Here is a 10,521-nt window from a genome sequence, read left to right on the forward strand (position 1 = left end):
AGCCCCCACATTCACACACACAAAAATAAAAAAGAAAAGAAAAAAAAAAGAAAAGAAAGAAGGAAAGGAAGGAAGGAAGGGGAAATTCAGATTAGTCACAAAGAAGTTCCCCCGCCTGCTTCTCCGTGTACATAAAGCAGTCAGGAGAAGGCGCTGTCTTCATTTCATCTCTGTTCCAGGGACAAGAGTACCTAGCTCCTCTGCCCCTGCTCCTTCAGGCTCCTGTTCTGCCCCTGGCTCCTTCCCCAGCAGTTGCATGGCTGAGATGGAAGGACAGCCAGATGCAGAGACAAGAAATCAAGACCAGATGAATCACGAAAAGGAACGTGCAGAGGATGAGTGGAACAGTTGGCGAAGAGGACAGGTTCGGAACACGCTGTACCTCGTGTCCGCAGCTGCTCAGTGGATATTACTGCTCACCTGCTTGATTTACCTCGGTATAGATTCTCTGCAACCCTCAACGGTAAGAGCTTTTAGTATTTTTTTTTGTAAGAAAAGACCCTATCCAAACCACAAGTTTTTAATCCTATCCTTAATGATGGTCATCTTTAGTTTCTTATGTTACCTCTTCTCAAAACAACATCTAGTGTTGCCCAGTGCAGGGTTTGGGGAAAGGTAGCCTGAAAGGAAGATTGTTCCAAGAATGAGGGAGGTCTGCCTCCCTCCTGCTCCCTCCCCAACTTGCAGTGTATCTCCATTTAATTAAATAGGATTATCTGACTGGATATTTGCTTTCCACAAGTTCATGTGGAAGAATTAGCACTCTGGTGGTAAGCAAGCTAACTTATGATAGCTCTAGCAAGACCCTTGAGACATTTGAATTATACACCACTGCAAACAATATAAATAACAGACATGCTTGAAACTCAGAATACTTCAGCAAAAATTGCATCAAATACATTTGCTTCTTTTGTGTGTTTGGTGGCTGGTGAATTATCAACAACCTTTCACTGTTATTTCAGTGCTGTTTATGCACTAGCTACTTTGCCTCCCACATCTTCTCCCAGAGCTATGTACCACTTTAAAGCTTGTTGTGCTTCAGCTTAGCAGAGTTCATTCTTTCCTCCCACCTAGACTCATCAGAGAAGCAAGGGAGGGATGGCCTCATGTTCTTTGATGAAAAACCTTGTTCTTTACTCAAGTTTCACTGACTTGAGTCTCACAGTGGTTATTAAATTGCAGAATGACTCTTATAGCAGTGAACGATAATCCTTTTCATTCAGTCCTTTTCCCCTTCCACTACTTTGGGAGAGAGAAGTTGCACTGGAATCCAAAGGAGGAGGGCAAGCTGTCACACTGCCCAAGATGCAGAAACCTCTCCTGGGTCACATTCATCCCTCACTATCTCTATCCAGTAGAAATATTAACTCAAATCCTGCTCCTCCAGAGGAAGATGACAGGGGCTGCATTGCGGCCTGTGAGCCTTACAAACCCAAGAGAGCAGCAGCTGAGGAGGGAACACAGTAGGTGCCTGGAGTTTCCCTTCCTCAACAGAAACAATTGCAACAGGGTGCTCGAGGAGCAACGATTGCAGCAGATGAAAAGTTCAGGACCTTTTTAGTTTTAAACACTTGCTAATTGCAGGCTCAACTACTAGTTTCTGTTATTTTAAGCAGATAACCACGGTGTCGTGTTTTGACTGCACCATGCTGTGCAGGAGAGATCTCACGGGCTGTACACAGGGGAATTTCATCACACTGGAATGACAGGGCTCAACAGGATAATCAGAAACCGACCATACAAATGTCCACTGAAGAGGCAGTACCACTCTGATAAGACTCACAGGGGCACAGCAGCCTCAGACAGGCTGGGAGCAACTGCACTGCTGTCCCTGTTCTTGGGAAGAGTCTCCTTCTGCTTTTCAGGGCTGGAGAGTGCCACATTCATTTTAATAACAAGACAGTAGCTGTGTGTTTTCAAATTGGATTACTTTTCATTGTCCTCACAGCTCCTAAAAAAAACCCCAAACCCTGGACTGTTCTGTGAAAACATAATACAAATAATGTAATGGCACATGCTCAAGAAAGTCAGCAACTGCAGCCCAGACCGTGCTTAGCAAAAAGGGAGAGTGATCTGCTTCCTGTCACGATGGAGGGCAAGACTCAGCTCTGCCTTCCACGAGCAACATAAGAAAAAAGGTAGTGATAGTCTGCTTTCGCATCTGCAAGGCTTGTGAGTTCTCATCTCTGCTAGAAATGTCTCCTCTTGCCATAGCAGCTGGGATCAGGCCACGGACAAGTCACTCAGATGTGAGATCAGTGGATGTGAAACCCCCCTGATGGGAAAGATGTGGGAGGTACAAGGCTCGAGCAGCTGTCAGGAGAATTCAAAGGCTTCTAGTGATTTCTTGCGGGATCGTTTTGCCTGAACAGGACAGGAAAAGGGGCAGGAGAAGTAACTGCACAGAGATTTAATGCAGATAAGGAAGACATGGCCATAATCCAAATATCTCCTGGTGTGGAGAAGGTACAACACACTTCCAGTGAACAGTCACCCACAAATCTGTGTGACATGAGGAGTCAGGCACATGATCACAATGGTGGTCTCAATAAGCCCTTACTGCTACAGTCCCCCGAGATTTCATTTTCTATAGTACAAACCTACTCCTGAAACTTCAACCATGTGGCATGGCTCTAGACACCATGTCCCAGACAGGAGCAAGTCTCATGTTTAGGGGTCCAGAACCGGCAAAAATGATGTGGAAATTCTGTGTTTAAAGGATATAGAGAAATCTGAAGCAGTCAGTAAGGATCACCTCTGTGCCTCCAGCATCCCTGGCAGCCTTTCCTGCACACGGTAAGAAGGCAGAACAGAGAAAGAGGGGTGATTAACTTTGTTACTAACTCAGGGATATCCTTCCAGTCCTACAGGTACATCCTATCCTCAGTAGAATTTACTAGTAGATAATTACAAAGTGCTTTCAGATAATGCAAAAACTAACAGAGATATGTAAACTAGGTTATGTACATTAGTGACAATAGGGCTGATATAAACCACAATTGCCACAGGTTTATCACCCTTCCTGTCTTCCAGTGGCCAGGTTGGAGAGATTGTGGTGTATGTTGTTTGAACTCAGAAGCTCAGTGCTCCTGTGCTTAGCTATCCTCTTGTTGGGAAACTACCTGGAAATCCCAGCTGCCTGAGCCAGAGTGAAAGGTTCCTGCACTTTAGGTGCCCAGAAAAAGAGTAAGCCTAAGACCCAAGCTGGTGAGACAATGGATAAGATCTGTTATACCAGGGGAGATAGTGACAGTCTGCACTAAAAGCTTGTATTCGGTAGTTCAATCCAGCCTTGCCAGTGGAGCAAGCAGCAGAGCACCAACTGTGGCACCACTAGAGGGTGCCAGAGCAGACCTTTCCCACCACTAGTATCCATCTCACCCTCCAGCACAGAGCAGACAGGTTCTTCCCTTACCGCTTGCCTTTTCCAGGGCGCAGCCCCAAACCTGCACATTTGCATGTCTGAGATCACTCTCTACTCTGTTCCAACACTTTCCCTGTGCTCAGGGTGAAGGAGCTGCTCTATTCCTGTAACACGAGGCCAAATACATGGAAGTCAGCCCAACACGCATCTCAGCAGCTCACCTGCTCGTATAGGAAGCCTGTGGCAAAGGTAAAGAGCAGAACACAGAGCAGCAAACCCAACCTTTCACTCTTTAATTAGGCAAAATACTGAACACTCGTGGTTGTGAGGAGACTGCAGATTTGGGCCTCCTGTGGCTAAGATGAGGGATGGGTTTGAGATGCTCAGGTCGGATTTAAAAATCTAAAGCAGAAGCTTGGTGTTTTGTGTGTCTGATCAGTAAGATACACCCATCTGCATGTGCATTCACTCACATGAGCATTCATTTGCCTTGGTATATTAGACAAACTGGCTTTAACCAGCTTTTAATGCACTTCTAAGGGAGCCACTGAGACACACATCCAGGAACAGCCTGATCCAAAGCACAGGGAAAGGTAAAGCCAGACCCACCTGTTAGTGTTCTGCAGGCAGAAGGCTGAGGTAGCAGGGGCACCTCTGGGTCCCAGCTCTGCAAGCAGACACCTTGGCTGTAAGTCAGCCTCAAGGGGGTCATACAGAAGAGGCTCTGCAACCCAAAGGCTCCTTCCCTTCTGTTTGCTCTGTCTCGGTGTTCACCAGGACGTTTCTGTAAACCAGACCAGCACTACTGGGCTGGAAGTCGCACTGCCTAGGACTCACTCTACAATCGTATTTTATAATAACGATATAAAAGGAAGCAGAGAGGCCCCCTGGCTAGCAGCAGCAGTGCCAGCCGAGCTTGCCTGCGATGCTTTAGGGGGCTAGATCGCCCTCCCGGCTGCGAATGGAAGGCGATAGCAGGAGGAGCCGCCCGCTCGTTGCCTTAACTAGGATGTCTCTCTTTATTTTTCAGGCTCCGAGAGACATTTGGACCCACATTCGATACACAGGTGAGCGGGAATCGGGGCAAGGGGCAACTCGGAGGGTTGCCGGGGTCTCCTCGCGCTGCCGCCAGCCCCTCGACGAGCAGCGGTACCCGCCGGTGCGCTGGTCCCGTACCGGCCGCCGCCGCACAGCCGCCCCCGGGCTCCTCGGCACGACTCAGCCGGCGCACCGTCCCGCTTACCGGACGGCGCCCAGGGCACCAGTAACCCCCGCAGGGCTCTCCCCGTCCCCGACGGCGGCTTCCCTAGCTTGCAACCCCCGGAGATCCCGTGTCCCCGGAGCACGCCCTGGGATCCGGGGACTGCCGCGGCAGCTGGAGGCCCCTGAAGTGCCCGGAGACTGTTGGGCACTTCGACTCACAGAAATGGCTATTTCTCCTGCCGGGAGAGTGGTCTGGTGGGACAGGGGCCACGTCTGTGCCGAAACCCGACCAAAGGGTTTTCCCAGAGTGGAAGAAAAATCCCGAGAAATCGGCGCGGATTTCTGCAGCCCTTACGTACCTTCTACAACGAGCTTCCACTCTGCCAAGGAGCGACAAAAGCAATTTTTGGCGGGGGTTTCTTTTTTGCGAATTGACTGAGTCCCTGCCGTTGTGCTCGTGGGGGTATTTCTGAAACAAAGCAAAGATTTCCCGGGGAAGAGCAGGAGAGCAGAGAGAGGCAGCAGAACCAGCAGCACTGTGCGTGCCAGCTACACCGGCTGCTTTGTCAGATGCCAGACCTCGGATATTTAAGCAAAGGCTGAAGTTTTTAAGTAGTACTAAAAATAGTGTTGCCGGTTTTACTTTCAGTTGATACCGTAAGGTAACAATGAGACTAACCTAATAGAAACCCATGTTCTTAGAGCTTGAGAAATTTGGCCTCTGCCTGGAGGGGCTGTGCTACCTGTCAGGAGACTTTTGGGGCTTCCTCGTCCCAGGGTTTGCTGGAAACCCAGGAGCAGAGCTGGGAAACATTGCCAGTATAGCACTGGGAACTGTTATTGCTCCCATTCATGCTACATTCTGGTTTAATTTCTCCTGTCTCTGCTCTGCATTTATTTGATGCTTATGATTCTGTTGGGTTTTTTTAGCACAAGACAGGATCAAAGAGCAGCATAGAGACAAACCAAACCCAAAGACAAGGACTTAAGTCACCAGCATCTTCACAGAAAGCACTTTCCTTCTTCCTTCTAGCTCTGAAGACTTTTTCCTCTTCTTACTTACTGTCTTTATTTCCCGTTCTTTTTAGGAACCTGTGCTTCCTAAACTCACAGAGATGTTTTACTTACATGTGTTTTAAGTGAGACATTTGGTACATAGATAGTACATAAATAGAAACCTGGAGGAATAATTAATGTAAGTTGAAGTTGTAGTCCAAAAGGCACAGCTTGGTCAGGAATGGGAGCCTGGAAATTTCCTCTGTAGATGATGCCTGTCTAGAGTAAATGATATTCTAGTTCTGGTCTGCCCTATTCACTTCACAGACCACTCCTCGTAAGGTTATTTCTGTCTGGGAAGACCTTTAAGATTACGAAGTCCAACCACTAACCTCAGAGTGCCAAGCCCACCACTAACCCATGGCCCTCAGCACCTCAGGCTACATGGCTTCTAGTTATCTCCAGGGATGGGGACTCCACCACCTCCTGAGGTAGTCTCTCTTCCTTTTCTGTATTTTCTCACCTTTCCTGCAGTCAGTCCATAAAAAACAACCCATTTCCAAGAAAACATTTATCATCATGGGATCATCTTTGCTTTCTTCCATTCCAGGTGAAAGCATCGAAGGAGTAGCCTTGAATCTGATAGCTGAAGTGGGCTTTATTCAGATCCAAAATGGTTCCATCATAATCCCCTGTGATGGCCTCTACCTAGTGTCACTGAAGGGCATTATCCATCTCCCTGTCCCAGCTGTGCTGAAGCTGACACTGTGGAAGATCAGTGAGTCCCTCTGGGAGCAAACTGTCCAGGGCAGAAGAAATGCAGTAGATATCACCACAGTGCTCTACTTGTTTAAAGAAGACAACATCACCCTGCAGACCAGCTCCAACGCCACCATCGAGGATTTGTCATTTAGCCTTGCGTTACTGAACCACTGTAAATGATGACACGTGAAACATAATGTGTGAAGTACAGTCTTTCCTTCCAATCCATTTGCATGTGGGAGGCTTGTTATCACGGGCTGTACTTGTACAGGCAGACTGCTCTAGCCTCCCTCCTCAGGGCTGCAGAAAGCCTCAGCTGGAGTGCAGATAAACCACAGTGCAGACGGGCTTTATATAGTGCATGCTGCATTTTTCTCTTCACCACCCCGTGCAGCTGTGTCGCTGCCTGGGATGGATCTTTCTAACATTGGAGAAAGGGATGTGTGGAGCCCTTGAGGAGAACAACAATGAAAGCCAAAGCAAGCCACCTAAGCTTAGCTCAAATTCAGAGAAACCCAGGGTTTCTCTATTTACTGGACAGTATCTGTATATAGTACAAATGCACTCTCTATTTGCTAAAATAAAGGTCTGGTAAATCAGGAAGATACCTCAAGTGCCTTGAAGCCATTTGGAGGAAGAAGAGAACAGATCTGCTCAACAACCCTTTGCCTGGTAAGGCAGGAGACAGGGAAGAGGTGGCAATGAACTTCCTTTGCAGTGATCCAGATAAGTGCTCTCTAACAGATAAAGACCACAAAAAGAAGGTGGTGTTTTGAAATGAGCTAACAGGACTGCACTGGAAAGTAGGAACATGGGTCTTGCAGCAACTATGAGGTTTTTAGGAGCAGCTTTTAAGAACGGAGGCACACTGGCTGCTCCAGCTGTCTGCAGACTACTAAAGCCTGAGCTGAGGGAGTATCTGGAGGGACTTTATATCTTGACACCAGCTCTCAGAGGTGTTAAATTGAAAGATAATCTCCTTCAAGCACACACACACAGACTGGCTTGACCCAAAAATGATCGAGGCACATAAAAATTTGGAAAAACAAAGACTCTGGATTTGGTGTGTTCTCTCTAATGGACCAAGCAAAGCCTGCAGGTCCACACAGCCTGTCCTCTGGGAGGACTCTGATGGTTCCCTTGAGCCTCACAGTACACCTTGTCATACAGGTCTGTGCCACAGAGAGATTCACAGGCAGGACCTCCACGATGAACCTGTGCACCTTGCCTGGCTCCTGCTGAAGTCAGGCTGCTCTCAGCAATCCTGGGCTGTGCATCCCTCTTCTCCTTACAGCCTGTAGCTGCTGAGGACGGGGCCTGCCCTGCCCACGCTGCAGGCAGCGTGTGACCCAAGCACAGCCAGTGACTTGCCATTTTTGCTTGAAGTGGGGCAGATTTCAAGGGCTAGATGTCTGCCTGGCTTCACTGAACTCCAGCAATGTTCCAGCATCTCACTGCTGGCTGTATGCTCCAAAGTCTTTTGTGAAAACTATTTATGTATTTATACAACAGGCATAATGATGTTACTTTGGATTTCTTGGAAACACTGGGAAGGGTTTAGGCTTTGGGTTCTCAGCACTAAGCACCTCTTTGCAGATGCTCCCAATGCCCTGGAGTGTTCCTGCTACAAGGGCACCACGCTGCTTGGCTTCCCAGCCAACCCACTCCAGCCTGACCACTCCTATGGGCAGCTAAGGAAATATTTCAGGCCTTGGTGAGCTTTTCCATGTGCTTTACCCTGTTACTGGCAGGTTTTATGAACTTCCCTACCTGGGCCACACCACAGCCCCAGGGGAAACCTCTGTGGCTGAGGCAGTTATTCATCCAGTGCCAAGGAGCAGCTTTAACTCATCTTGGAACTGAGAAGCTGTGGGCTGACTTACACCCTCAGGATGCACCTCCCCAACTACAAGGGGCATTTTAGGCTTTTACCTCTGACCACTCTGCCCTCCACTAGGACCAAAGGCAGCTGCACCCTGCTCCCAATGCAAGGATTGTCACACTCTCTGGTTGAAGTGAAGTTAGAATGTGTTTCCCTTCCTAAAAACTTAATAAAACTTTCCTTTGTAACCATTGGGCTTGCAGTGTCCCTTGGAGGGGGGGAAGGCTGGTGAATTATGCATCCACTGTGTTTGAGCAGACATTTTCACCAGTATGAAAACTATATCAAATTTTCACATATTTTCTCTTTTCTGCAATAGCTCAGCTTCAGTTTCAGCTCTCCCAAGGGTATCCCGGGCTGGTGCTTCCCCACGTGGGCTAACTATGTTAGTGGTGTGCACAGGGAGGCACAAGACAGCAAGAAAGATCAAGCTTAACACAAATGGGTTTATACCTCAGAAGGGTGTACTCTGTATTCTTGTTTAGAGCAGGAAAGGGCATTTCACACATTGATTCCTCTGCACTTTCAGGTTGAACTAGACTGACCTACATATATACATGCATTTGTCTTGGAATAAAGGTTGAAACAATTAAATTCCTGAGATTAATTACTTAAGAGACTGATCATCCTCACTAGTAAGTTCCCATACTATCATCTTCTGGTTTTAGCTCTTTTTCTACAACAAATGGTTACCAGGAATGGTGGATAATGAGCCTGTGGTTTTCAGACACATTTCATAGAATGGTAAGGGTTGGAAGGGGCCTTTAGAGATCATCTAGTCCAACCCCCCTCAGAAGCAGGGTCACCTAGATCAGGTTGCACAGGAACATGTCCAGGCAGGTCTTGAAGACCTCCAAGGAAGGAGCCTCCACACCCTCCCTGGGCAGCCTGTGCCAGGGCTCCCTCACCTCAACAGTAAAATAGGTTTTTTTTCTTATATTTAAATAGAACTTTTTGTGTTCCAGCTTCATCCCATCACCCCTTGTCCTGTTGCTAGATACCATTGAAAAAAGGAATGGCCCAACCTCCTGACACCCACCATTTAGATATTTATAAATGTTAATAAGATCTCCCCTCAATCTCCTCTTCTCCAGACTAAACAGCCCCAGTTCCCGCAGCCTTTCCTCATATGAAAGATGTTCCAGTCCCCTGATCATCATGGTGGCCCTGCGCTGGACTCTCTCCAGCAGTTCCCTGTCCCTCTTGAGCTGAGGAGCCCAGAACTGGACACAGGACTCCAGATGAGGCCAGGACAGAGTAGAGGGGGAGCAGAACCTCCCTTGACATGCTGGCTACACTCTTTTTGATGCATACCAGGATGTCATTGGCCTTCTTGGCCACAAGGGACATTTCATCAACTGGCATGAGTCACAGCTATTGTCTGTAAGCCTCCTTAGCTGGAATTTGCTTGGCAAAGCACAATCGATGCCCCCTGCTGTAAAGCTATCATTGTCCAGCTCAGACAGCAGAAAACACAGGAATTTAGTTTCTATGTTCAAGTAGCAAAAAAGTATGATATGAAATCCAACAGTGTCCTGCAGCAACTGCTTGGAAGGGTTTGACTTGTGAGACTTTTCTCAACAACATCCACAACTTCCACCAGTAGAGCTGTTTTCTAACCTGACGGTTATTGTTTTCCAAGGGTTCTGGGGCAGCCCCAGGGATACTTGCTTCCAGTTATGTGCTAGCCCACAAAAGGAAAGAAAATTGAGCAATGCTCCCTGAGGGGAGTTGATACCAGGCCAGAAAGGGATAGTAGCAAGAAAGTGCCAGGATTTATCATTTGGCATTTGCAGTTGTATATGCCTTGAGGCCAGGGAGGATCAGAGAACTTATTTGCTCAGCTCTCTAAGCCCACAAGGAAGGCTGTAAAGGGCTAGCAGCTCAGGCAGGCAGAGCAGAGGCTGAAGGCATGTCTCCCCAATTAAGGTGCTAAGCTGTGAGCTTATTTGCCAGCAGCTGCTCAGCATCCCAGGGCAAAAGATACCCTTATGGCATGTGCTGTGCGTCAGGGCTCACTGTGCACACCGCAGGCAGGGGGCTGCAGCCTGAGGACTGGAAAATCCTCAGGGCAAGGCAGGAGGGCCAATGGGGCTGGCTGGCCTGTCCCAAGGAGCTGAGTGCAGCGAAGGACACTGGGCAGAAAGCCCAAGCAAGCACAGGGAAGGAAAGATCAGGAGAACCATGATGCTGGTAGTGGGTCCGTGGGTTGTGTGGGACTTCGGGATCAGGAGGTAAGACAGACAGAAGACAGGACTAAAGGAGTGTTTTGTTCCTGTGAACCCATGCTCAGTGAACTGGACCTCTGCAAACA

At 48.1% G+C, this 10,521-nt stretch overlaps 1 protein-coding gene across 1 annotated transcript; it reads left to right on the top strand.

Annotated features, from left to right (window-relative positions):
* Window positions 1–265: 265 nt before the first annotated feature.
* LOC133626305 (uncharacterized) lies at window positions 266–6,516 on the top strand. Its single transcript, XM_062004347.1, has 5 exons — window positions 266–463; window positions 2,720–2,796; window positions 3,508–3,613; window positions 4,299–4,431; window positions 6,174–6,516. Exons 1-5 carry the CDS (start codon window positions 266–268, stop codon window positions 6,503–6,505), a joined length of 846 nt encoding a protein of 281 aa, XP_061860331.1. The 3' UTR covers window positions 6,506–6,516.
* The last annotated feature ends 4,005 nt before the right edge of the window (window positions 6,517–10,521 follow it).

This window comes from Colius striatus, chromosome 10 (genome assembly GCF_028858725.1).
Source record: "Colius striatus isolate bColStr4 chromosome 10, bColStr4.1.hap1, whole genome shotgun sequence".
Taxonomy (NCBI): domain Eukaryota; kingdom Metazoa; phylum Chordata; class Aves; order Coliiformes; family Coliidae; genus Colius; species Colius striatus.